Source organism: Calonectris borealis, chromosome 8, assembly GCF_964195595.1.
Source record: "Calonectris borealis chromosome 8, bCalBor7.hap1.2, whole genome shotgun sequence".
Taxonomy (NCBI): Eukaryota; Metazoa; Chordata; class Aves; order Procellariiformes; family Procellariidae; genus Calonectris; species Calonectris borealis.
The window spans coordinates 6,322,558-6,350,168 of NC_134319.1; the positions used below are offsets into that span (position 1 = coordinate 6,322,558).

Sequence of the window (27,611 nt, forward strand, 5' to 3'; positions counted from 1 at the left end):
TTTGGGAGGAGCGTGGCAGTGTTATTCCAGCTGCTTTAGGCTGCGCTGAGCTCACGAGGCCAGGCGAGCACGACCAGCACGTGCCCTCGTAGGGATGGGCCAAGACCTGGGCGTTTCGGTGCCGCAGCTGTGGCCTCTTTCTTCTTTTTTTTTTTTTTTTTTCTTGGAAACATCCTCAAGTTGGCATTTCCCAGCTCATTCCCTTTTCCCTTGCTGTCATGACCGCCCCATGCGAAGCATCGGTGAGCGCCCGCCGCTCCTTGCCAGCGGTGAGGCCGTCTAAATTAAGAAACCGCATCAGAAAACCTCCCTGCCAAATATTTGACCTCACCAAATCTCCGGGTGCCATCGGACGGGCGCTCAAACTCTTCTGCCTGCGCGGTCCCACGTTGGATTTGGATGGGTGTCTGTCGCACCCCACAGCACCCATCGGCACAAAACCGCTGCAGCCTGGTCCAAATCATCACTGAGCTCTTTGCCGGGATGGCCAAGCCGCTCTCTCTGCCCAAAACCGGGATGTTTTCCTCCTCGCCGTGCGATGCCGAGCGGTTACGGCGTATGACGCTGCCCTTGGCATCCAGCCGCGGCGGCTGGGCAAGGAGACCCCCGGGGAAGGGAGGTGTCCGAGGGGCCGGGGCCGAGCTCCCTGCGGGTACCAACGGAATAAAGGGTCTGGGATAGAGCCGGGAGCATCCCATTCCCGCGGATCCCAACGGTGCAGACCTCTTTTGTTTTTTCCCCTTCCCGCTATCGCACGGCGGCGGTGGCAGCTGCCTGCGGACGCCGGGGAGAACCGCCTTTGTTTATCCCCCTCTCCGGCAGAGCGAGCGCGGGGATGCTCTTGGATCGAGGTGCTGATCTGTCATCTCCCAGGTTTTATGCATCCCCAGACAAGGAATCAGCGGCGCAAAGCGCAGACTTTTTGTTACTTATCGCCGAGCTCTGTGCAGAGCGCGGCTGCTGAAAGCAATCTGGTGTCTGCGATGCCCAGATTTATGGTTTCCCAGCCTCATTCTAGGTGTTGGCTTCCACCGGGAAGCAAAAAACCTGGTTTGAGCCATGGGTGTAGGACGAGAGGACCATGGAGCGCTGCAGCATTGGACCCGGGCAGGTCTGGTCCCCCAGCTGGCGAATGCCCCCAGAGCCCGTCATCGCCCTGGATGGGACAGCATCTCTCTTGCTCCATCTTAGCCAACGGAGACGGGAGGACCAGTGTCCCAGGGAGCCAAAAGATGGGTCTTCTCCGCTCAGGGCTTGCTTCTCCGACCCCCTGCCCGCCCCATCGGGGTGGCAGAGGCAGAAGCTGCCCCTCGGTGAGCAGGGGATGAGCCATCAAAGGGGAGGATATCCCGGCGAGCCAGCAGAAACCCTTTTTTTTTTGATCACTTCATCCCTTTTTTTTCCTCCCCATCTCTGCTTTGTGAGGCTTTCCAGGATTTGTCTCTCTCAACGGGGATTTCGGACAGTCAGCTGGTTCCCCAGGCACGGATGGACAGACGGACTGCCGATCATCCGGCACGCACCGTCCATCCGCAGAGCACTGCGCTCTGCCTGCCGGGGGCTCCCGGGTCTCAAGCGCAGGATTGTAAGTGGTTTTTTAAAGAAAATCAAAATTCCCAGGGAAAATAAAAAAAAAAAAAAAAGCCGTCTCCCCCCCCCGCCTCCGCCCTGCTGAGAAGCGGCTCTGCGATGGCGGCTGGAAAGCGAAGCCGTAAGTGTTGCGCGTGCCATCTGCTCCGCTTGGATCGCAGGAGCGGCTGGAGCCGGCGCAGCCTCGCGGGGAGGGGGAGCAGCGCTTGCTGGGGTAAAGATGGGGTCCTCCCCACCCCATATCCACCCAGCCGGGGGCTTGGTGGTTCTCTAGGTAGGTTTGAAGGCCAGGCTGGTTCTGATCGGAGGTGTCCCATGGAGGTGGATCCCCAGGAGGGTCTTCAGCCCCCTCCTCTGCGCCTGGGAGGAAGAGCTCCCCAGGTCATCCCTGAGACGAGGATGGTTGTGGGCTGGGATGAGTCCATGCAGAAGGGAATGGGCAGGTTTTGGGTGGTCAAAACCTGTTTTTTTTTTAAGCATTTGCAGCTTCACTAGCTGCCCGAGTTGGTAGCACGTGTTGGCGACTGGGTGCTCTGCAGCGTAGGGCGCATCTCATGGGGACCCTGGGCGATCGCTGTCATGAGAGCAGCTCAGTACGACACATCTGGTCATCCCAAAGGAGATACCGAAGGAAAACTCTTCCCAATACGGAAAAATTTTAGGCTATCTCTGAAAAGAAACGCACGCTTTGGGAACATCTCCGGGTTCCCATGCAGGTTCCTCCACAGCTGAGCTCCTGCTGGCTCTTTTGGCTGGGGCCACCGGAGCAGCTGGGTTTTCCTCAGCTTTACCTGCTTTTTACAAAACTGGTATTTTTTTGAGACCTCCCAACGGGTCAAGCCAGCAGACGCAGAAGTGGGGTGCAGAGGGAGCCTGGACTTTCTCCCTCCGGAGGCAGCAGTGGTTGCTGCCCATCCTTGGCAGCCGTGCCGGGGGCTTTCCACCTCCCTGATGGGGCTCACGCTGGGTTGCTGGTGGTTGGGTTGTTCTTTACGGGGTTTTCAAGACACAAACGTCCCCAAAATGTGTGATGCCCAACCTGGGAGCTCAGTTTTGACTGCAAGCACGGCAGCTGTACAGCCCTGAATTGCCCCTTGGCTTGGCTCCACCACCAGCGTTTTTGGTCTATATATGTAATCTTTTTTTTTTTTATATTGGGGAAGGTGCTCAGAGGTAGGGGACTCGGAGCGGGCGCTTGGCGCTTTCCCCCCTCTTCCCATGCAAAACGGTTGCTCCTCTTCACCTGCCTTTGCTGCCGATGGAAAAGGCAGCAGCGGCACGGGTGGGTTGAGCCGAGGAGAAGGAAAAACACTCTCCAAACAAAAAGGGAGCGCTCGTAAGGAGGGATGGGAAGCCGAAGGAGGGCTGAAATGGCTGGGGAAGGCGTCTAAGCCAGCGGCGAGCCTTGCTGGTGGTGCAGGGGGCTGCAGAAAGCTTTTGGTCTTGCTGGGCTTCAGGACAGGGTGGAAGGAACCCAACTCAACGTTTCCCCACACGTGTTCCCAGATGGTGTCTGTGGTCAGACCTTTATAGGGGTTTCTGGGGTTCAGCACAGGCTGCAGCGAAACCTCGTTAGAGCCCAGCGCTTTATTGGGGAGCTTCGTTGGAGCCCCAGCTTAACCCCATGGAGGTTACGTTCATAAGACACATCCTCCTCACCAAAACCCAGCATCTGGGAAGCGCCGTTGTGCCGACAGCATGCCGGCTCTCCGGAGATGCCTGCCGCCGTTAGCCATCCCACCTCGCCGGGCGCTAATTGCGAGTGGCTCGAGGCATGGCACTTTGGTGGCTACCCCCAAGCCGAGCACTCAGAAATTCGGTAATTGGGCTGGAACAATTATTTTTGGCTTTTGCAGAGGGAAACGCTATAAATAATCACCCCGCGAGCTCGTGCGGTGACTTTGCAGCCTCCGTGGGGGGGGTTGTGTTGGGTTTTTATTTTTTTGCTGCCATCCGGCTGGCTTTTTCTTGGCGGCCAAGAATGGGGAGACTTATCTGCAGAAAATGCAATTTGAGTTGATTAAAGAAACTCCTGCCATTGGCCCGAGCTGCCAAACTTTCTGCAGAAACGGTTACGCTTTCTGAGAAACCGCCCCGGGGACCTGCCGGGCTGCAGCTTGGCCCCGGGGCGGTGGCGGTGGAGATGGGGAGGAGGAGAGGAGGAGGAGGAGGAGGGCTGCCCAGGCTTGGGGAAGGAAAACAAAGCGGAAAACAAAGGATGCCGGTCTCAGCGGCATCGCACCGAGGAGGACTTGCCGGGAAGAGGTGCGGAGGAGGCGGTGGTGGTGGGCACGCTTCTGCGCTTGCACCTCTCTGACGGCAGCAGCTTGCGCAGCCTTCAGACTAAGGGCTTTTGGTCATTATGGAGCCAGGCTGGGTTTCAGCCGGGGACCGATCTGGAGGTGAAAGCCTCTGCATCCCGGCACCCATCCCGCAAGCTCCCCCGTCACCCATCCTAACACCCATCCAATGCTTGGGAGCCAAATCACAACAGCCTTAGCAGAAGCAAACAGCATCTTCTTTTGTAAGCCCTCTGTCGCATCTAAAATAAATTTGCATCTAAATTGACAGGCTGGTTTTAATGTCTTCTGGCTATATAGCCCTTAAAGGCCCAGGCTTCCCTCGTAGGTGGGCGCAGGGCATCGTCCCGCCTCGTGCAGGGTGCTGGCGTGGTGGCACGGAGCAGTCGCAGGGTGGAGGTGGGAGAGGCGCGGGGTGGCTGCTTACAGGGAAGAAGAAACTTAGTTTTTCCTTTATTTTTTAACATATTATTGAAAGGATTGAGACTTATTAACCGGCTGGTGGCTGAGGATGGCCGGTGCTGGAGGACGGCAAGCTGGGCTTCCCTCCGGGGATGCTGCTCTGTGCCGGGCTGCTCGTACCCTGGGTACCGTGCAATGCCCTGGGGTTGCAGGAGCACATCCCGCATCCCTCTCCTTGCCCGCTGGCAGTTAAAACACGTCCCCGTCGCACATACGGGCTGCCAAAGACAACAGTCGTAAGGCACCGATGTCCTGGAGCATGTCGCTTTGGCCGGTGCACCCCTTGGTACCCGGGTTTGGGGACCATCGCTGGGGCTGGAGCTGGCGCCTGCAGGAGGGACCATAAAAACGAGCGTATGGGGAAAGGCTGCGTAGAGCAGAGCATCTCCTGAGCAGTCTCGCCGTGGCAGCTTTTCTTCGTCATCCATTATTTATTTGATCCTCTGCAAAACAAATCCGCTCCTCGGCACTGATTCTGATGACGGTGCTCATTGTACAAAAGAGGTAAAAGGAACTGGTTTTGTTCCCGGTCTAAAAGACTTTAACGAAAAGGTACGTTTCCCTGCCGCCTTCTCCCGCAGCCTGTTTTGGTGTCAGTGAGATAAATCTGCAGGGTTTTAGGGTAGTGATGGAAATTTTGGAGTCTCAAACACTGAAACATCGAGCGATGCTCTTCCCTGGCATCCGGTGCTGGTGATCCCCCTCTTCCCGGGACCCGCGAGGGTGTTTGCTGTGGCCGGACTGGGGGGGACCGAGATGCTCGGCTGCCTCGTAGCTCACGGCTGAAGGTTTCTCAAGGGGAGAGCTGCACGCGCCAGGAAAAGGGGCTTTGTCGGGTGGGTTTCCTCCCCGTGCGTCCTGTTGGAGAGCCGCTCTGCTTTATGGGCACGCGAATAAATACACGCTCGGGATTTGGGGCCAGCGGGGTGGTTTTCGCAGGGTTATTGGGGATGTCCTCAGTCACACCGGTGGCCGAAGCAGCTCCGCTTCGCTTGCACCGAACAAACCGGAGCCGGAGCGATGGGTTGAACGCCGGGCCGAGAAGTTTGGAGGGAGGAGATGGCACGTCGGAGCCGCGTTCGTCAGGATGGAAATAACTGTCAGCCCCATTCAATCTGTCGCCTTGTTCCCGGGGGACAATTGCAAAACAGGATTACTGGTACTTAAAAATTCATAGAAAACGTTTCTTATCACAACGTCATAATTGTTATGACTCAGAAGAGTAGAATTGCCATTTTCCTGTGCCTTTTTTCCCCCCTCACTTTTGTTGCATACCGAGTCCCTCGCTGCAGCTGCGGAATCGTCAAAAAAAACCAAACCCAAACCGGGGCGATGCTTTATTTTATGCTAACTGCTGCATTTGACTTGAAAATGATGTCCCACTGGGTCTCGTGGTCAGCGTATTACGGCGTGATGGATGGCTGTCAGAGCGGCGGTGGCTGGCAGATTGCGATGGGTGGAGGAGAACAGATGCCCGGTGACTTCAGGGGCTTTAGCGGAGCCCAGGACTGAAGACTGGAAAACAAAAGCAGATGGGAGGGCTCTGCTTGGGCTAACTATTCTTCTCCGGCCGCGTGTCAGGGAGGAAAGCTCGTCAGGCGGCCGTGTCCCTTCTGTGCTGTTCCTCCGCAGTGAGCTGGGCTGCCCGATGAAGCCACGGGTGAGCCCCACTTGACCCGAGGCCTGAGCCTACGTGCAGACCATCGCTGCAGATCTCTAAAGGGCAACCTTCCCCGCCCCACCCCACGAAAGAACAGCTTGCCTTTATGGAGTTCACGCTCCATTTGACGGTTCCTGTTAACCCTTGGCCCTACTGATGGATCCAAGGCGAGACCTGGGCAGGCTCCGGGGGTTACCCTTCTGGAGGGCGGCCGCCAGCGTGTTTTTTGCTCTGCATCGTGTTTGTCGTTGGAGTTGTGCAGGACCACGTGAATTTGAGCGACGCCGGTGGAGGGAGGAGAATGAGCCTTTCCCGCAAGAGCCTGTTTTGAATAAAGCCCTTTGCAGGCGCTGTTCTGCGACGCCTCGTCTGCTCCCTGTCCCATCTCTCCTGCAAACTTTCCTACACTTTCTACCCCTGCAAAAGGCTTAGAAAAGATCCTGCCTTGCCCTGTTTCTCTGCTCACATCTGTATTTCCTCATCTTTCATCCCTTCACTCTCCTCCCATCCGTCCGGTCCATCCAAACTTGGGTAGGCAGCTGCCGTCTTCCCAGCTGGTGCTTGGCGGGGATTGCAGGGTTAATGGCGAAATTAAATTTCACTGCTGTTTTTAAATTAATTGAATCATCAGCGTGGGTAACGGGAAACAGTGGTATCATAATGTATTTGATATGGGTCTTTAAGTCAGCGTTTGCTGCAAAATCTAGAGTGCTAGATCTTGGTGGAAGCGATGGCTAACTGATATATTGCAGTTACGTCCATAGTACAAAGGCTTCTGCCACGTCGGGTCATAAAGTTGAGTTGGTTTATGATATGGCCATTTTCCCTGTGCGCTTCCCACGGTGCTCCTAGAACATACTTGGAAAAACCCTGCAGTTGGCGGGAGCCAGGGGTGCTCCCGGCTTGTCCCTCTGGGGAGGCACCAAACGTGTATGAAGATGCCCTTTTGGGTGGCAGAGCAGCATTGGGGTTTTGCTCCCAGGACTTTCTGAGGTTTTTTCTGCTGGAAGAAGCAGCCATGGGGGAAAACATCCCTTTTCCTTGAAGAAAACAGCAGAAAGACTTCTATTGATTTGCAGCAACATCTGGGCTTTCCATACTTGGTGGCCCTGAGGTGGCTTCAGGACCTGCCTTAGAGAGGAGAAGCTACCCAGGCTGAGGGCCAGCATCCCCACACGACGTCCCTACCACGCTGGGGACGGAACTCCCACGCAGACCATCATATGGGCTCCTCTTCTCTTGTCCTTTACCTGGTCCAGCGTGGTGGGACTGCATCACAGCCTCGTGGTGGACAGTGGCACACCCATGGGTTCCCTCTTTGCCAGCGCTAACGGGGGCCTGGTGTTAATTAAAAAATGGAAAAAAGTAAACTTTCAACGTATGTGTTGTGGAGCTGCTTGCAGGTTTCCGCCCATGCATGGTTCCTGCATCCTACCCCAGCAGCCTGGGACTGCCTCTCGTCAGCTCCTTGCTCCGGAGATCGCAGTTGTATAGAAGACCCCCGAGTGCACCTGGGCAGCATACGGCCGCATCGGCAGCGCCGCCTTTCACGGCCAAAATCTCAAGGCTACTTAACCAACTAAAACCTCCTAGAAGCTGCCTTGATGTGAATATCGATCTTCACGTTTAACTCTGCTTTGCCCAGTTGATATCGCCCAGGCTGGTGGTGTGGAGCACGAGCATGCTGCAGGACCACGGCTGGCTTTGGGAGCAGGGTTTTGGGGGGACACTAAAAAACCTCGGCGCTGAAGAGCTTGTTCTAGTGCATTAGTTTAGATTTTGTGTTAAGCCTTGCTTGTTATTTCTGCTAGTTATGTCTCTAATGAGGTGAGACGTGCCATATGTTGTCCGTAGGGAGGGAGCGCTGCAGGTGGGGCCGGGGCCGGCCCGGTGGGTAGATGCTACGTGGAAGAGCCTCAAACTGCTCCTCCGACTTGGTGAGCCAAAATGCCGGCTGATCCGGCCGGGCCACGGATCGTGTTGGTGCCCACATCACGCCACAGAGCCATCTACCCACCGGTGGTATCTTCTTGCTCTTCATCCGTTCTTGTCTTCTCCAGCTCCCGGCAGTTTTTCCTACTGTTACCTTCCTTCCCTTCTCTTACCCCCAACAGGTTTTTGCTCCAAAAGAGCATGGTTTTGGGGCCGGGTCCAGCCGTGCGGCTCCTGTGCCTTCTCGCAGGAGAAGCATCTCTGGCCCCGATCTGAGCAGCCCAGGCTGGCTGCTCGGGGCAGAAGTTTGAAACTAAACCATATCACAGTAAAGAAATATTTATTGGCGAGTCCTGAACTTAATTTGAACAGGGCTCTGCTGTTTAAACAATTGTTGGAGCCATAAACCAGAAACCCTTAATTATGGCTAATTATTTTCTGCAGTGAATCTATATGCAAGCTCATCAGCATGAGGTCTCCTCTGAAATGCACCAGTTGCGTGTTCAGGCATCATCCAGCCTGAACGTCCCTAATAAAATCAGAGGCAGAAGTGTTGCCACTGGCCTGGCTGCCTGACCGGGCAGGAGCCCGCCTGCCTGCCCGCCTGCCTGCCCGCCTGCCTGCCCGCCTGCCTGCCCGTCTGCCTGCCCGCCTGCCTGCCTGCCTGCAGTTTCTTTAAAATCCGGGGGTCGGGGCAGGGTGCAGGAGCCTGGAGGCTCCCGGGCAGGGCGGCTGGGGACCCGAGGGCAGGCGAGAGCAAGACAGGAGCCGATTGGGACATGGACTTTAAACTCTCCAGCATTTCGGGTTTGTTTAAAAACCAGTTAGGTAAATATTTGTGAAGCGGTTGGGATCCGGCTGCGGGGTCGGGCGGCGCTGCTGCAGCCGTGTGGGTTGGTCTCTGGCCTCCCACGGACCTCATCCTGCCCACGGCAGGAGGCACGTCCATCCTTGGCCCCGTCGAGGAGATGGCAGAGGCAATGCAGGGCGCTTGGCGTCATCGCATGGGCCTCGTTCCCCTAGGGTTTGGGGTAAAAATGAGTGCCTAGAGGTCTGTCCCTTGGGATGTACCGGTGTGGTGCTTTGGTGGGACACGTTTAGGACAAGCCTGCTGCGTGCATCCCAGGGACGTCCCTTCTGTGCCACCTGGGGCACTTTTGGGGGTTGGTGGTGACCTTGTCTGCTGAACCTGGAGCTCCTGCCCTGTGCACCCCTGCGGGAGGGCGGCTGCTGGGGGAGGGTCCCGCTGGGGACCCACGGCACGTGCCAGGGTGGGTAGGACTTCGCAGCACTGTGGCTTGCTAACGCCGCTGGCTCAGGAGGATGGCACGGCAAGGATGGCATGGCAGGGATGGCACAGCAAGGATGGCACGGCAAGGATGGCATGGCAGGGATGGCACAGCAAGGATGGCACGGCAAGGATGGCATGGCAGGGATGGCACAGCAAGGATGGCACGGCAGGGATGGCACAGCAAGGATGGCATGGCAAGGATAGCATGGCAGGGATGGCACGGCAAGGATGGCATGGCAAGGATAGCATGGCAGGGATGGCACGGCAAGGATGGCAGGGGGGGAGGATGGCAAGGCGGGAAGATGGCATGGCAGGGATGGCACGGCAAGGATGGCAGGGCGGGAGGATGACACGACGAGGATGGCACGGCAAAGATAGCACAGCAAGGATGGCAAGACAAGACGATGGCACGACGAGGATGGCACGGCAAGGGTAGCACAGCGAGGGTGGCGGGGCGGGAGGACGGCACGGCAGGGCGCGGGGGGAGCGGTCCAGGCTGCCTGTACACAGCAGCTGTCAGCGCTGCTGCCTGCGCCCGCGCGGCCCCAGCCTCTTCCTCGTGGCACAGATGGTTTTAACACTTTCCTGGGCCTTTTTTTTTTCTATAATTAACTCTTGTTTGCAAGTGGGAAGACACTTCTTTCCTTTTGGCAGAGCCATCAAACTCTCCTCGGCGGTGCGCTTTTTTAAAGCCATCGTGTATCTATCCCCCAACCACAGTCTGTTGTTTTTACCAGGCTCTTTTATGGCTCTGGGCTGCCCCCCCTTTTTTTTTTCCCCCTTGCTCTTGCCTGGAGGTAAAATCCGCAGGGATTGCAGGCGGAGGAGGCCCCAGCTCCAGGAGGGGAGTTAACGAATCCGGCCAAGGCGATACAAAAGCCGGTGCCCGGGGAGGTGGGAAGATGGAGGGGGCCCTTCCCTGCGCCAGGAGCCTTTGAACCCCCCCGCAGCTTTGTGCGGCTTAGCGGGGTGCTGCCTGCACAAAGACCCCTCGTCCCTGATGTCGCTTCCATGCCGTGGCCGGGAAGAGTTTTCCCAGTAGGGGCTGTTGCCCACCGAAACACTGGTGGGTGCGGGGGGCTGCTACGGTGGGTGCCCCATCCAGCCGGGACAGGGAGAAACCCTGCAGACGCCCCGACTTTGCCGGCACGGGGCGGCTGGCAGCGGGGGGATCTGCAGGGTGCCCCAGGAGGGGTGGCAGGGGAAGGGTGTCCTCTCCAGCTTGTACCAAGGCTTAGAAAAACTAACGGGGCATCCTCTGCCTTTCAGGGAGCTCGGGGTCTGCCTGCGGCTGAGGTTTGGGGGTGTTTTGCTCCCAGGGAGGTGAAGGGCAGCGGCTGTCGGAGCCGGGAGGTTGTGGGATGCTCAGCTTTGGGGACCAAGGAGGGTTCGCCGCGGGGATGGGGCCACAACCTGGCGCCCGTGGGCATGTCACGGTGGAGAGGAGGGTGCTGTCGGGGCCGTGCCGCTGGTGCGGTGTGCCTGGGCTTGCATCGGGGTGTTGTGAGAGCGGCTCTGACTGCGGGGAGCAGAGGAGCTGCTCTTACCTATGGAAATTAAATGGTGGATGTAAAAAGAAAGAAAGAAAAAGCCCATCGGGCAGTTTCCATCAGCGGTTCACGGCCGTGACCACCGTGCCTGGCCCGTCCCTCCGCTCATCGTCCCCGTCCGTCCCTCGGACTCTGTCCACCCACTCTGTAACCAGGTTTTCCCCAGCGCTGCCAGTCTAAACAAGACCTTGCAGTGATGCTCCATGCTCTCACATCGCTCCCTCCCCCCTCTGCTGTCTGAAAGCCTGGGGCTAATTTTTTTTTTTTTTTTCTTTTCCTCCTTGCTCTCAAGACGTTAAGTTTGCCTGCCTCACGTACTAGTTTATTGCTGGGTCAGGGGGCAGGGGTTTGCATGCTGGTTTTATAGGGTCCCTCCAGAGCCGACTTTAAAAAGCTCCCAGTTCATAAATGGGGGGTTTGTATTAACCGCCTTATTTTGACGGGGAGAGGTGCTCTTAGAAGTAAAATAATTAATGTTTTGTAAACTTTAAGGGTGACATAGCTTGGGTTTCATCTAACCAAACCGCTCTGTAAGCATGCAAAAAAAGCGACTAATTTAAAACCCACATTTTTATCAGAAATCCTCTCCTAGCCCGCTGTGCACCCTGTCAGCTTGCTCCTTGAGTTACACAATTCCACAAGGATTTTTCCGCAGGGAAGCCCTGCGACTCGGCCGTGCCCAGACTGCCCCTGCCAGCGGTGCCAAAGCGATGCGAAGAGCTGGCGTTAAGGTAAATAAAACTTGGGGCCACTTTGGAGCGGTGTTTCCTATCCCGGGTAGGGGTAGGCGAGAGAAAGCAGGGCTGGAGGCGAGGTGATGCGGTGAATTCCCTCCCGTCCCATGGATACGCACCTCTTCTCCTTCTCCAGAACATGCCATAATATTTAAAATGCTCTGGAAATTAGACTTTTCCCATTCACCCTCCTCCTCCTGAAAAATCCCAGCCTACCAGGGAAGATCTGCACCCCCTCCGAGCTACCTTAGCCCCTGGCTTTTGCCGGGCGCGGGGAAAACCGCCAGTTCTCGGGAAGAGTGCTGAATTACATGCTGGTTTACGTCAGATTTACTCCTCCTGTCCTTTGCTCTAGCTGCTCTATTAATTTTCAGATGCCTTGAGCAATTACCGAACCTGGGAAACAGTATTTTTGGGGGGAGCACCCACCAATAACTGCAATAAATAAACCCTGCTGTTAAAAAAGGGGGGAAGACGGACACGGGGCCTGAGCTTACCTGGGTTTCAAGAGTATTTTTAGTGTGGATTTTCATCAGAAACCGTGCACGCACGATCTATTGGGGGCCTGCTGCAGGGGAGCATCTCCCGGGGTGCTGCGGGGGGGCTCGAACCCTTTCCCCACCCATGCACCGCTTTTGAGCTGCAAAGCGCTGCTCCCGGGGGGATACGGGGTGCGGAGGGGCGGCAGCGGGTGCTTCCCGGGGACAGGTTTGGGATGCGAGGGCTCCATATGGCTGGAAGGGATTAGCCCAGAGGATTAGATGAGCAGAGAGGAGGGGAAAGTTGCTCCAATCCCACCCTTCCCAAAACCCCTCATCTCTGACCCCCGGGGATGATTTCTGGGGACATTTAGCACCGCTTTGGTTTTGGCTGTGCCCCCGGCTCAGTCTCCGCGCTGCCGGGGGAGAGCGATGGCCGCGACCCAGGGTGGGATCCTGCACCGGCGGGTGATGAGGAAAGCCTCACACCCACGTGTTGCGTCTTCCCTTGAGCTCGACGCATTTCAAACCCGAATTGTTCGCTCACGCTTTAAGCCCACCCGGAGAGAGCGTCAGCGGTGCCCGGTGCTGCGCCGCGCTGCGCCGACAAACCCGCTCCCCAGGGATGCGGCACTCGGGAGGTCGCACGCGGTGTGACCTAATCGGCAGCCGTCCGGGGCTCGGGGAAGGTCTGCACCGCTGCTGCGGGGTGCAGGGGTGCAGGATGCTCTGCAGCTCCATAGCTCCAAAACTTTGCAGGGATGCAGGGGTGCAGGATGCTCTGCAGCTCCATAGCTCCAAAACCTTGCAGGGATGCAGGGGTGCAGGATGCTCTGCACTGCCATAGCTCCACAGCAAAACCTTGCAGGGATGCAGGGGTGCAGGATGCTCTGCAGCTCCATAACTCCACAGCAAAACCTTGCAGGGATGCAGGGGTGCAGGATGCTCTGCAGCTCCATAGCTCCACAGCAAAACCTTGCAGGGATGCAGGGGTGCAGGATGCTCTGCAGCTCCATAGCTCCACAGCAAAACCTTGCAGGGATGCAGGGGTGCAGGATGCTCTGCAGCTCCATAGCTCCAAAATCTTGCAGGGATGCAGGGGTACAGGATGCTCTGCAGCTCCATAGCTCCAAAACCTTGCAGGGATGCAGGGGTGCAGGATGCTCTGCAGCTCCATAGCTCCAAAACCTTGCAGGGATGCAGGGGTGCAGGATGCTCTGCAGCTCCATAGCTCCAAAACTTTGCAGGGATGCAGGGGTGCAGGATGCTCTGCAGCTCCATAGCTCCAAAATCTTGCAGGGATGCAGGGGTGCAGGATGCTCTGCAGCTCCATAGCTCCACAGCAAAACCTTGCAGGGATGCAGGGGTGCAGGATGCTCTGCAGCTCCATAGCTCCACAGCAAAACCTTGCAGGGATGCAGAGGTGCAGGATGCTCTGCAGCTCCATAGCTCCAAAACCTTGCAGGGATGCAGGGGTGCAGGATGCTCTGCAGCTCCATAGCTCCAAAACCTTGCAGGGATGCAGGGGTGCAGGATGCTCTGCAGCTCCATAGCTCCACAGCAAAACCTTGCAGGGATGCAGGGGTGCAGGATGCTCTGCAGCTCCATAGCTCCACAGCAAAACCTTGCAGGGATGCAGGGGTGCAGGATGCTCTGCAGCTCCATAGCTCCACAGCAAAACCTTGCAGGGATGCAGGGGTGCAGGATGCTCTGCAGCTCCATAGCTCCACAGCAAAACCTTGCAGGGATGCAGGGGTGCAGGATGCTCTGCAGCTCCATAGCTCCACAGCAAAACCTTGCAGGGATGCAGGGGTGCAGGATGCTCTGCAGCTCCATAGCTCCAAAACCTTGCAGGGATGCAGGATGCTCTGCAGCTCCATAGCTCCAAAACCTTGCAGGGATGCAGGGGTGCAGGATGCTCTGCAGCTCCATAGCTCCACAGCAAAATCTTGCAGGGATGCAGGGGTGCAGGATGCTCTGCAGCTCCATAGCTCCACAGCAAAACCTTGCAGGGATGCAGGGGTGCAGGATGCTCTGCAGCTCCATAGCTCCAAAACCTTGCAGGGGTGCAGGATGCTCTGCAGCTCCATAGCTCCAAAACCTTGCAGGGATGCAGGGGTGCAGGATGCTCTGCAGTTCCATAGCTCCACAGCAAAACCTTGCAGGGATGCAGGGGTGCAGGATGCTCTGCACCTGGGCAGCACTTAGGTGTAAAGCGCTGCATGGAGGGCAGAATATTTTTACCATTTTTAAAACACGGCTCTGGAAATAGTGGGAATCGTGCTGAGGCATGGTGGCTTTTCTCCATACATGCCGGTGAGGGATCACTCAATCGCAAAACCCATTTTGCTTGGGATTGGGGTTTGCTAACGGCTTTCCTCGTGACACCCCGATGTTGCCATCCCAGCAAAGGCTTACTGAGGGCTAGGTTGGGTCTCGGAGCATGACCGCAGCCTCACGAAGGACTTCCAAGCCCGTATTTGCTTCTTGGGATACATCGAGGGTGCAGAAACCTGGTGGGCTCATCATGGCAATGCTCTCAGGAGGTTGGGTGCTATAGGGTGGGTGCTATAGGCTGGGTGCTATTTGGGTGGTGGGGAAGACAAAAGCCCATAGCCATCATTGCTACCGAATACAGGAGTCCTCAAAATTGGCAATAAGTCCATCAATCCTGGTTAATTAGGGCTCTGATGGGCCACCCTGTCTGGCCGCAGCGGTGCCGGCTGCTCCCGTGCAAAGTCCACCGCCTTCCTCCCCAGCCGCCTCGCCAGGGTTTATACGAGGTGCCGGACTTTGGACCCACGCAGCAAGTCACGGCGCTTTTTTAAATCAGCTGCCGCCTCCGCCTCAATTTAAGGCATTTCCATCCCTCCACCAGCATATTTAATAGAAGGTGCTATGCAGAGAAGATGCTACGAAGCATCTTCAAACATCAACAAAGCCACATTTGTTAAAAATGATGGGGTTTTTTTTTTTTTTTTTTAACCTGCTGCTTAAAAAAGGAGGGGATTCGATTCTTTTTTTTTTATTATTATTATTGTTATTCTATTTTTTAATTTCTTTCTTTTTTTAAAGGCTCGTTGTGGAAAAACTTTACTCTTCACAGATCAGCGGGCACATCCATCAGGGGCCGCTGCGAGCCGGGACGGATGCTCGGCCACCTCCGTAGGAACACAAAGCCCGTTTGAACGCTTGCGAAAGGTTACGGCGGCGCTTTTCAAGCGCCGCCGTAACCTTTCGCAAGCGTTCAAACGGGCTTTGTGTAATTACACGAAGATGGTGGCCGTCAGCATCTTGTCGGGGACGGGCAGATGGCGTTCACCTGCTCCGGACCAACTTCTTTCGCCCTTTGCCTTTGGTGTCGGGGAATAATACCGGGGCAGCTGCTGACAGTAAAATAGGCTTAAGCAAATGGGATATTTTGGCATTCAAGTGCATGACAAGAATGGGAGTATTTGCATTAATTCCCTCCTCTCTTTGCCTGCGGCGGGAGATGATGGAGAAAATGGGGATGTTTTCCCGCGGGGCAGAGCCGGGTCCCGGTCTTCTCCGGCTGGACCAGGAGGGGGGAAGCGCCGGATGCTGTGCCGGGGTGTCGGTGCTCCATCCCGCAGCATCCCGCTGCCCGAACAATGGAAATGGGTGTTTTTTAGGGGAGGTCACGGTGTTTCCCACTGCACTGCAAAGGCAGGCGCTGGGGGGGGGGTCTCACCCCCTTCCCTAGGTCCAGATGAAGGTACCGGGCATCACTTTCTCCCCATCCAAACTCACAGCTTATTGTGTATTATTTTTGATTGCAAACAGCAACCGATGAGATCAGCTAGCTGAAACGCAAGGCGGCAAGAATAAATATAAATATATTTCTAATCTGCGCACACCTTTAATGGGGAAATCACTGCCAGGCGCTGGATGCCTTCGGGGCGTTTTGCGGTGCGCCGGTTAGCCGACGGGATTGGCAATATCCTCGTTAGTTGTTAGTAAATCCTTTGGACAAGTTAAAACTATGTTTTTTCAAATGCACGTGGTGCAATGGCGCGGTGTTTTTCTAAAGCCGCAGATTATATATTTTTTTCTCTTTTAAATTAGATTACCAATTTAAATCTAGTTTTTCTTATAACCCCTTCCAAAATTCTCTTGGCAATTTCAATCTGGAAGAAGGCAGAAGGCAGAGGAGCGGTGATTTGTACAGGCGCTGGGAAGCAGAAGTCGGGCTGCCAACGCCAGCAGCCTCCCTTGCACCTCATCACCAAATTATTACTATTTTTTTGAGAGGGAGGCAGTATTTTTCCTTAATCTGGGCTTTTCAAAGGCTGGTAAAGGAGAGGACTTGATTTTGGCCGCGGTGCTCAAGGCAGGGATGGAAGGCGAGCCGGTGCACGTACCGACAAGCATCCAGCCACGCAACCCCACGTAATTACACCCCGACGGCAGCGGTGCGAAGCGAGGGGCGTCACGGGGAGTAAACACCCGTCTGCTTTAACCATCACAACTTTGCAGAAAACTCCATCAAATTACCTCTCCCCGCAGCTTTTCTTGCTGGGGCTATTTCCCTTTGGGTTTTAAAAATAAGAATAATTTTTAAAAATCTGAAATTAATCTGCAAGCTTTGCATAAATCTTGTGTAGGTACATCAGGAGCAAATCCAGGGGGAACCGCAAAATGTCCGGTGCAGGAGAAAATACAGGTCATGGGTGCGAGGAGCTGCACGGCGGCGGTGGCCGGGCAGCCCTCGGTAGAGCCGAGCATCCTGCGCTGATAGATGAGCGGTAGATTAATAGTCCTAAGCAATTGCATTATCTAATGAAAATTTTATATAATTATTTTATATAACTTTTTTGGCAGGTGGACCCTGAAATGGATGGTATTGATTGCTGGAAAAGAGCCTGGCCTGTCTGTTGCTAGAATTATTAGAGGAGAATTGATAGTAATTAATACCTGTGTATTTACTGCATTTTCCAGGTTGCTAATTGCACGAGATCCATTTGACTGTTTGGCAGTGGGGAGGGTTCGTACGCTGGTTTTAAGGTATGGGCTGGACGTGGGTCTTGTGCCGGGGGAGATGCCAGCAGCTCTCCCGCTGCCGGCGCCGAGCTGGGACCCCGGCTTCGCCTTCGCTCCAAGCTGGGGATGGGGGGGCTCAGGGGTGCCCATGGCAAAGCATCCCTAAATACCAGGGGATGGGGCGCATCCGTGCACCCAACTGTGCGGCGTGAAGCACCGGAGCGCTCTCCTCTGCAAAGCCATTCCTAAGTCAGGGCAAGCACTACCAGCAAGCCCGGCTTAACTTCCCAGAAGTTTCCCTTTGTAAACCTTTCCCTACACATGCGCGTGCAAAGCCGAGCCTAATTACATTTAGTCTGGTTTACACCTCCCGTGCTTATCCCTTCCCTTTCCCCCCCCTCCCTTTAATTCGGTTGCTGTGAAATTTTTGCAGCCCTGCCAAGTTATTTCCTTGGGATATATTTAGAGAAAGCCAGCTCAGCAGAGCGCGCTGGGTGTTTGCGTAAGGATGTTTGTAAATGTTAGCAGGAACGCTGTCGGGCTGGCGGAGCAGATGTCCGCGAGATGCTACCAAGAGCCTTATTTACAAACTTGTAAATGACTGAAGGGGTTTCCTTCCCGGGGATAAGGGGGACGCCGACTTAAGAGATTAAAATCCTATTGTTTCGTGGCCGGAGCTGCTGTCTCAGATTATCCTTTATAAGGCGGGGGCGGGGGGGAAGCCCCGTATTAGCTTGAAACAGCATTCAACTCTTGTGCCTTTTTTTTTTTTTTTTTTTTCTTTTAAAGCTCAAGGGAAATACAGGGCTGGGGGTTGTTTCTTTTTAAAGGAAGGGAAAAAAAGTGGCCGAGCGTGGCTGTTCCCGGCCGGGTGTACGCTGGTGCTCTGTGTGCCGGGGCTTCCCGTGCCGGGCGGCTCGCAGGTGAGGTATTTAAAATAAGCCCAAAAAGCTTGCGCTATGATAGAAATATAATTAAGCTGAACTTGGATGCATAGCTTGGTGTCCCACGGGAGCGCGGTGATGGCGTTTGGGTGGTATGCATGGTGGTACTGCTACAAGCCTATTTAAATCTTTTTTTTTTTTATATCTTCCTCTTGCTAATACACAAAACAGCCTCTTTTTACCTTCTCTTATCCTAAAATAAACCAAAACGGGTTTTTTTTCTCTCCCGGAGCATCCAGCCAAGTGGCTTGCACCGGAGGAAGCAGGACAGTCTCCGGCGTACCCCAGCTGGGGAGCACGGCGTGCCCCAAAAACACCCTGAGCCCACCCGAGAGGCTTTGCAAGCACCGTGTCTCTGAAGTGGGTGCCACAGTGGGTGCCCGCTGCCGGCACGTGGGCCGGCGATCGCGCTCGCATCAGCTGCAGCGGGCCAGTGGTTTCTTTATTTCCATGCACGTTGATGCAACGCAGATGCTGGCACCGACCCGCGGCGGGGACTGATGCAGGAGAGCATCTGAGGGCTCGGTCCGGAGGAAGCGGTCGGCGTGCCGTCCTCCCCGGCGTTAATCGGGTTACTGCAAGGTGTGGGAGGGTTCTATTATTAAATTGAAAACCTGGCTATATAAGATGAAGGCAGCTTTAACGAGATGAAAAGGCTTAACTGGAGTCCAATTAAATTCCGTATTACCTGTTTACGCAGCCTGCTTAAGTCCTGACCTGCACCTGATTTCTTCCTTAGGCTCCAAAGCTTGTGCTCCAGGCAAAAAAAATAAAATCAAAGGAGACAGATAGATACCAGATCACCCACGTGTCCCGCGCATCCCCGCACGCTCGTACCGGAGGCAGCTGCCCTCGAGTGCCTTGTGCTGCTCCCACTGTGGCTGCGAGGTGTGAAATGCAGCCAAAATCCTCCGGTCCGCTCTTCTAGAGAGGAGAGCGAGGGCAAAAACATCTTGAACCAAAAAAGCAAATATCTGGCCATCCTTAGTTTGGTTTTAGGTCTGTGCCATGAAGCTATTTTTGCTCTCCCCATCTCGCTGCCGGGTTGATGGAGGCTGGGGCTGGCAGAGCGGCGGGGGGTGGTGGTGCTTCCCCCGAAGGGAGCATCTTCTCTGCTGCCTGCCAGCGCCTCACACCACTGGTTGGAGGTTATTTTTATAAAAAAATAAAGTGTTTGGTGAAAGCCAGCCGCTGGGTGCTGGGGTGAGCTGCGAAGCTGCTCGCCCGGAGCGTGCGGTGGGGACACCGGCTCGCGTGTAACGGCAGAGTCAATGCTGCCGATGGGAACCTGGTTTTCATAGTTAATAGAAACCATCACTTGCGTTGGTGAAGCGTGGCAGGTTTGGGCGGGTGGCAAGCTGGGGCTCGGCTGATGCCGTGCCACCCCGCAGGGTATCGTCTCGCCGTGACGCTGGGAGCCTTGCAGGATGGGATGCATCGGGGTGCAGCGCCTTAGCCCACCTTCAAGATGCTCTTGGAGGCGGCTTAGGCTCGTCCGGCGGTGGGGATGAAGAGGAGGAATCCCGTTGCAGCATCCCGAGGGCTGCCATGTGGCCAGAGCATCCAGAAAGCTCCCCACCTTCCCAAACCTTCCTTTGTTGGGTGCTGCCTTTTATTACCGGGGGTACCCTGGGGCTGGGCTCTGGGAGCAGCGGCGTGCTGTCGCTGGCTGCTCTGGTTTTTAAATTCAGCCCCCGAAACCCTCTCGGCCTCGGTGGTGCCTCCCAGCTCCTCTCGGGTCGAGCCTGCCGCAGGGCGGGGGGCAGGAAACCACTCGCCGCACCCTGCTCTCGGCAAACCCTCACGCCTAGCAAAGACCTCAGCTCTGTATCGAAGAAAGTAAATAAATAAAAACACCGGTCCGCAGCTCCTCCCAGGGCTGTGGGACGAGCGGAGGTGAGTTGTGTTCCCGGTTCAGCCGGCCTGGGAAAGCAAATTCGGGTGACGCCGGAATGCTCGCGGGGCAGCTCAGGCTGCGCCGGGGGCCAGGGAGCTGCTCGGCGCAGCCGCCTCGGTGCCTCTTCCCCGCCGCTCTGAAGCGCAATTAATACAGCGGAATAACCTGGTTTCTTCCTAAGGATTAGGTTAAGAAAACAAGACGGTTTTAATAGCCCTTTTACGTTCTACGTAGTGAAAAAGCTAACTGGTTTGGCAGCGCAGCCAAACAGCACATCTTTTCTTTTTCTTTTTTTCCCCTGGTTTTCCCCCATAACCTGGTGCCAGCGGTCCTGTGCGAGCGGGCTCCTACCGATAATTCAAGTGCCCAGCTCCTGGCTGTGCTGTTTTGTCCGATTTCCATCGCCTCCTGACCTCCATCCTTCTTTATTTGCAAAGCTACGCTCGCAGGCAGCGGTAATAAATCAATTAATGACTCTGATGAATCGTTTAATGGCTGACAAAATAACACTACAGTCAACAGCTTGGATCTCTACAGCAGTACCAGAAGACGCTGGTTGACTCAGGGTAGGGAGACGAAACAGAGACTGTTAGCTCAATTAGTGCAATTAGTGTGCGATTTAAAGGCTTAGACGGCATCTGCTGGCGTACCGAGCCGGTGTGTTAACTGAGAGCTTCGATTTGGAAGCGAAACGCGGCGATCCGGATTGTCATCGCTCCGCTCGCTTCCACCAAAAAAGGGGAAAAATCCAGCGTACATGGGGGAAAAAAAAAAAATCTATATATATATATATGTGTGTGTATATATCTATATACGTGTACCTCAGGAACTGCATTTTGTTTCCAGCGTGGAGCAAATTTACCATCTAATAAAAGGCAAACGAGCCGGCGTGCTGGCTGTGCCGGCGCTGTCCTCGCTCGTCTCCGGCAGCGGTCCCCGGCGTGCTTTGGTGGAAGGAAATTTGGGGCGTCGGGTGCCAACGGGGACCTTCGTGTGGCTGGACGGGCTTTGGGTTTAGCAGCAGCTTGGATGCGGTGGCACCGTGGGCTTCGTGCTCCTGCAGCGCCCTGGCACTGCCCATCTCCTGCCTGCCCCTTCGGCATCGCTGCCTTGCCCGTACCTGCGCCGGGGGGCTTGGGGTGCTTAGGTGTTCGCCCCGTGAAAGGGGCTTGGCAGGCAAATTCCAGCCGAAATCTCCAGAGTCCCTAAAAAGAGTTTCTTAACCAAAATGATGAAATTAAGCTGGATGGGGGAGCTGGGAGGGCAAAAATTCCAGGTTTTCTGGAAATTGGTGCTGGAAAGCCTTTGGGGTTTGGGTGCTCACCCTTGGGGTTTGGGTGCTGACCCTCAGGGTTTGGGTGCTCACCCTTAGGGTTTGGGTGCTCCCCGTTGGGGTTTGGGTGCTGACCCTCCGGGTTTGGGTGCTGACCCTCAGGGTTTGGGTGCTCACCGTTGGGGTTTGGGTGCTGACCCTTAGGGTTTGGGTGCTCACCGTTGGGGTTTGGGTGCTGACCCTTAGGGTTTGGGTGCTCACCGTTGGGGTTTGGGTGCTGACCCTTAGGGTTTGGGTGCTCACCCTTAGGGTTTGGGTGCTCCCCGTTGGGGTTTGGGCGCTGACCCTCAGGGTTTGGACGCTGACCCTCAGGGTTTGGGTGCTCACTGTTGGGGTTTGGGCGCTGACCCTCAGGGTTTGGGTGCTGACCCTCAGGGTTTGGGCGCTGACCCTTAGGGTTTGGGTGCTGACCCTTAGGGTTTGGGCGCTGACCCTCAGGGTTTGGGTGCTCACCGTTGGGGTTTGGGTGCTGACCCTTAGGGTTTGGGTGCTCACCGTTGGGGTTTGGGTGCTGACCCTTAGGGTTTGGGTGCTCACCCTTAGGGTTTGGGTGCTCCCCGTTGGGGTTTGGGTGCTGACCCTCAGGGTTTGGACGCTGACCCTCAGGGTTTGGGTGCTCACTGTTGGGGTTTGGACGCTGACCCTCAGGGTTTGGGTGCTCACTGTTGGGGTTTGGGCGCTGACCCTCAGGGTTTGGGCGCTGACCCTCAGGGTTTGGGTGCTGACCCTCAGGGTTTGGGCGCTGACCCTTAGGGTTTGGGTGCTGACCCTTAGGGTTTGGGCGCTGACCCTCAGGGTTTGGGTGCTGACCCTTAGGGTTTGGGAAATTTGTTCCCAGTGTCTTTTTTTCCCCTTTTTCTTCCTTTTTTGGCAGCGGGGTTTTGCAGAGCTGCTCCAGCCGCGGCTGCGCTCCCATCGCTTCGGCGGGGCTAAAGGTGCCTCGGTGTTTACCTTAGCGGCGGCGATGGGGAGGGGAATAAAAAAGAAATAAAATGTCACTTCGCAGCCTTGTAAATCATTCATCAAGGGCTGACCAATTTGGCTGCCATCCTACAATATGCTCAGGGCACTTGCGGGTTTTTAATTACCGAGTTCTGCCAAGTGCCACATGTGCGAGGAACTTTAAATCCCCGTTTACGCCGCGAAGGCATAGGTGAGGTTTCGGGGTGTTTAGCACGGAAAAATACTCTGTGGTTTTGTGGAAAAATGGGTGTTTTGCTTGAAGATTTTCTTTGGCTGCTTTGCCCTCCTCCCTCCGCTCCCTGTTGCGGGGATCCCCCTGGATCCCATCCTCGCTCCCCATCACTTTGGGATCCGTTTTGCTTTGGGAGATTCCCCCAGCAAAGGATTATGGTGTGTTGGAAATCTCTTGAAACCATAAAATATCACCTTGGCAGCTTTATTGCAGCACTCGCCGCCTTGGGAGAGAAGCGTTTTGCGTGATAGAGGGTTTAATAAAGGAAATTCCAAATGGGCTCGCTGCAGTTTGGGGCTCGGTCTTATATATTTTTGCATTAAGAACCGTCATCTGCTTTGCAGAGAAACTGCAATATGTTCATGGCCTTGGATTAAGATTTGGTTTTACTTTTATAGCTGACCCACTTGGGGGGATGGAGGGAGGGGGAGAACTGGATTCCCTCCCTCTCCCGTCTATTTTTGCTGCCGTCTGATGTATAAAAAGAGCCTGGAACGGGCAGGCTTATTTTTCCTGCCAGGACTTTTTTTTATTAACTGTAAAAACACTCAGATCTGGCCTTTGCTGTTGATGTGGGGAAGGCTGCCTCGTCCCGGGGACCGGCAGGAGCATGGCATGGGCTGTGCCTGGGGGCGCAGGACCCCGTAGCCGCAGGGGTACCCCGGTTCTTTCGCGAAGGGGATCTCTTTTTGGGGAATCAGCCTGCGCTGTCGTCTCTGGCGCTTGCAGCTCTGAGATGCTGGGAAAAGTCACCGCTGGACTGGTGTGCTCCTGGCCTTCATCCCGCATCCTGCACGCCGGCTCCTGCCGGAGAGCGTGACGGAGGGGGCGCAAGGGATGGCCCCCGGGAAGGCACAAGGCTGCGGTTAGCCTGGTGCTCTCCTGCCTCTGCAAGGTTTGCTGGTCCAGAATAGCGAGATTCCCAACCAGGCATTGGGATCCCACCTTGGCAAGCCTTAGTCCTTAATAATAATCCTTAATTTTCCGGGCTGCCCAAGTCCTGACACCCCGGCTTGCCCCCTCTTCTCACATCTTGTGGTTCTCGCTGCATCGGATGCAGTCGGGGGCTGGGGCCGGCTCGGCTGCTGTCGGGACGTGGGGTTTGGTGGGGTCGGGGTGCGTCAGGTTTTGGGGTAAAACCAAGCCTGAGCAGGCTCACGTGTACCTCATCTGCCTGTGGGGTTTCCTTGGCGGAAAATTTTTCCACCGATTTTTTTTCGTGGTGGACGATTTTCCTCAGCCCTGCCATGTGGTTTTAGGTGGGTAAGTCCATCGTAAAAATTCGTGGAGGGAGTAGTTCAGTGATCCGAAGCCAATTAATATCACTGAGGCTCCCTTGTAACTGCCCTGGCAGTGGGGTTCGTTTGGCGATGGGTAAACGAGAGCGCACTTCGACGGCACAGGTACCGCTCCTAACCCAGCAGGGACGTGTTGCCAGCAGTGGTCTTGAGGGAAAGATCTTTTTCTTACCATTTTCCTTCCTTCCCATCACGTCGGTGCTTTCCCAGCGCTGCCAGCTCCGCAGCGCAGTGAGAAAGTAAATACAAATAGAGATGCTGAGCAGGAGTGAGCGGGGTGTCCGGGTACCCCGTGTCCGCCCCTGTCCCTCCTTTTGGGGGCTGGAGCCGCTCAGGTGGCTCGTCCTGGGGAGATGTGACACCACAGATTGGGTGCAATGAATTTGGAAATTAATAATTAAACCTTGGCGTGCTGATGAGGTCAGGGAAGCGTCTTTTTCAGAGGATAGAACCGACCCGACGAGCGCACAGGGGGAGGTGGGGTAAGAAAAGCATTTTAAAAGCCTCAAAACAGCTTCTGCCTGAAGTGACGCGATGGATGAGGCTCCTAGGTGGATTAACGAGACTAAATGCCTGGGTAAATGAACAAATAAGCCCCAGAATTATCCCCAGTTTTTGCACGGCCATCTTCTTCGTGGGCGAATTGCAGAAGCCGGTGCCCCTCCGGCTCCGAGCATCCTCTGCTTGTTCCCCCGTAGGGCGAAGATGCCCGGGGCATGGGGAGCGATGCTCGGAGCTCTGGAGGTAACACACGAATTGACTCAATGTGGTGTGGCAGGGGAGACAGCTTTTTTAATGTGTTTTTTTTCTTAATTCCAACTCAAACCCACCATGTTTGTCCTGGTTTTGTTCCCCGCAGAGCGCAGCTGCCGCCCCGAGTCCCGTGCTTGGAAACATTCCCCCGAACGACGGGATGCCCGGGGGCCCCATTCCGCCCGGTTTCTTCCAGGTAGGCTGCCGCTCCTCCCGATGCTCGCCTCCACACCGCGCACGTGTTTGCTTACGCTCTGGGTGTCAGCGCTGTCGTGCCTGTGTTTTTTTTCCAAGGGGATGCTAGGGAAGCAGCATGCCGGCGTAGCTGACCTGTCTAGGAATAACTCGTGTTCTTCTGTCCTTCCACGTTTGCTTTCTATTTTTTGTGGCCTTAAAGCAAATTTCTTTCTTGCTCGAAGAGGTTACTGTTTGTATTTACAACCAACGCTTTTTTTCCAAAGCTGCTTGGTTTGTGTTTGGGTTGGGATTGTATTTGTTCTCCGGTCCTAACAGACGTGCATAATTGAAAACATTCTGGATTTTGATTCCTGAAACTTTTCCCCCCCCTCCTCTGGTTAACCGCTTGATTTTTTCCAAATGCAATCACTGAAGGCATTAACAAACGCTGGCTGCGGCTGCAGGCAGGAGCCGGCTCCAGCCAAGTCCCCGAATGCCGTGGAGGCACCTTGTAAGCAAATTCCAGCAAAGTCCCCAAAGTCCCCTCGCTCCTTCCTTCTCCCACGCCGAGCTCTGACTGAGCAGGGGGTGATGTATGTTCGGAGTGACGCTGATGGAAAGGAGCTCGACAATCACACAGAAAAGGGAGTTTTCGAAACTTGAACCATGGGGGTTTTGGGGGGTTTCTCTGGAATCTCTTTGCACGGCACGAGCCGCACTGGTTTGCAGCGGTGGAAGCTCCCGGTGCATTAAAATCTTCCTTCTTGAGGAAGAAACACTTGTTCGTGTAACAAATGGGATAAGAGTTGAAAGGAATATTTGTTTTGGCAAGCTGCTTTTTTGTAATCTGGGCTTGTGATTTGTATAGGGGAGAACTTCTCGGGCAGTAGACAGGCGGACTCGATAAGGCGCTTGTGATTTATTGTGGCGATATCTGAGCCCGATATCGCCGTTCGCGTGTGTATGGGATGGGGGAAGGAGGGTCCTGTCTTATTTTTTTTTAGAGAGATCCCATTTCCTGAACATGCTTTTGACAAAGTAAGAATATCCGATATCGATCGGGAACCCTAAAACAGGCGAATCTTGCAGCAGCGCTCGGCGGCAGGGGGTGAAGCCAACAGCAGAGATGCTATCTCGTAGGTCATAGCTGCTGCCAGCAATTTGAGTGCCAAGCTGCTGCTTCCAACAAATGTGTCTCCAAAAGTCCTGATCTCACCCCGCGGCGAAGCTGACTGTCCTTTGGGGCTTCTGCTTCACGCAGAGCTGCGAGGGCTGCAAAACTGGCACCAAGTTAGGGCAAGGCTTCAAGAGTACGGGTTGGCTTTCCCCGAGAGGGGAAGGTGAGGAAGAGGAGTCGCATCTCCTCAGACGTGCTGTGCATGCTCCCATCTTGACTCTTCGCGTTGACAGCCTCCAAGCTGTCCCCCCTGCTTTCCTTTCTGCCTTCCCATAGCATTTTTGCACGGAGGGTCCGATTCAGGAGCAAACAACCCATCCCAGCTCCCTACCTCTTGTGCGGCTGGACCAGGAGCCGCTGGGGAAGGGGGGCTCAAAAGCAGCCCCGCTTTCTTAGGACCATTGGTGGGGGGGGGTCCTGAAAACCCAGCAGAAGTAATGGCACCAGTGCAGGTGTCGTGTGCGGGGACGCTGCCTGTCCCCGGAGCTGCCGGAGGGAAGAGAGGACGGGTGCAGATCCATATGGCTCGCATGTGACATCTCAAGAGCCTGCCTTTCCTGAAAGCCCTCCAACATCTGGTTTCTCCTCCCAGCCCTGGGGATGGAGGGGAGGAGGGGAGAAGAAAAATCCCACCTTTTAACACAGTCTGAACATCGCCCCTGTGAAAGCCCATCTGATTTATTGCGGGTGTTGGAGCTTGTTCCAGCTTCAGGAGGTGCTGGAGACCAGCTCTTGCAGAGGTGGGCTGGTGGCTCGGCGGCGAGCCAGTCGCAGCTCGGGGGTAATTTCTTATCTCTGTTGGAAGTGGCGTGCCAGCCGTGGGAGTGGGTGAGGTTCCTGGTGGTACCACCCCAACCAGGGTCTTCCCTGTGCCGGGAGGGCTCGCGGTTTTCAGCATCCCGCTTTTCTGCACCGCGCTGCAGGCACCAGGGACCCGCAGGGATATCCCTGAGGAGAGCAGGCATGGGGTTTTAGAGGGCCTGATCCTGTCCTGGCATGGTGGGGCATCACTCCAGGAGCTGAGAGGGGAGTCGCCAGCAAAGCTCAGGTTACAGAAACCCCGTGCTGCCGCCCTGGGGGTGCGTGAACCCCTCCAGCCCCACGCATTCGGATGTGCGCCGCTGTTTGGCAAAGGGAGAAAATGATACGGACCATTCCAGGGAGCTAGCAGCCCAAAAACCCACAGGAGCGAGCTTGGAGGAGAAGTGATGCGCCGGGAAGGGGGGAAGAGGGGAGGAGCCCGGGCTGCAGCGCCCGTCCGCAGCCGCCGTCTTACAGGGAGAGTCCCTTCCCCGCGCTGGGACTCAGCAGTGACCTTCGGGCTGGGGGCCAAGGGAAGCACAGCCTGCAAAGTCTCCCAAAACCTTCCCAAAACGATGGGAAAGGAGAGGTCCTGGGCACCCTTGGGTTGCCGGGGCGTTGCGTGGTGCCAGCCGGCGGCACGGCATCGGGCTGCGCTCCAGACAAAAGGTGGCCGGGTTGACTGCTGGCGTGGGTAGATGCTTTTATTTAAATCTCTCTCTTTGTCCCTTTGAGATGAGCAAACAAACCCTCTGCTCATCCTCCTAAAGGTCATCGGAGGCGTTCCTGCTTTTGTTTTGAAAGCTGGATTGATGCCGGGGTGCAGATCCCTCAAAGGAGGGAGAGGGGGGTGCCAGGGAAACGTAGAAAGGAAAATTAAAAATTGAAAGCAATTAATACCACACCTTCCTACCACTAAATAAATGGGGGGGGACGACCCAGTCAGCCACCCCCCACCGCGGCCGTGCCTCCTTTCCCCAGTGCGAACTCCCCGCGCCGCCCCGTACCCCGCACGCTGATGAAATGGAAAGTTGACC

At 55.5% G+C, this 27,611-nt stretch overlaps 1 protein-coding gene across 4 annotated transcripts in view; it reads left to right on the forward strand.

Annotated features, from left to right (window-relative positions):
• SSBP3 (single stranded DNA binding protein 3) overlaps positions 1-27,611 on the forward strand; it is a 58,657-nt gene that overhangs the window by 14,296 nt on the left and 16,750 nt on the right. For all 4 annotated transcript variants that reach the window (XR_012674437.1, XM_075155706.1, XM_075155707.1 and 1 more), the window contains exon 5: positions 24,526-24,615. Coding sequence is in view for 3 of the 4 variants with exons in the window: in XM_075155706.1 (XP_075011807.1) it covers positions 24,526-24,615 (90 nt within the window). In the remaining variant the exon portion in view is untranslated. The remainder of the gene's footprint in view (positions 1-24,525; positions 24,616-27,611) is intronic.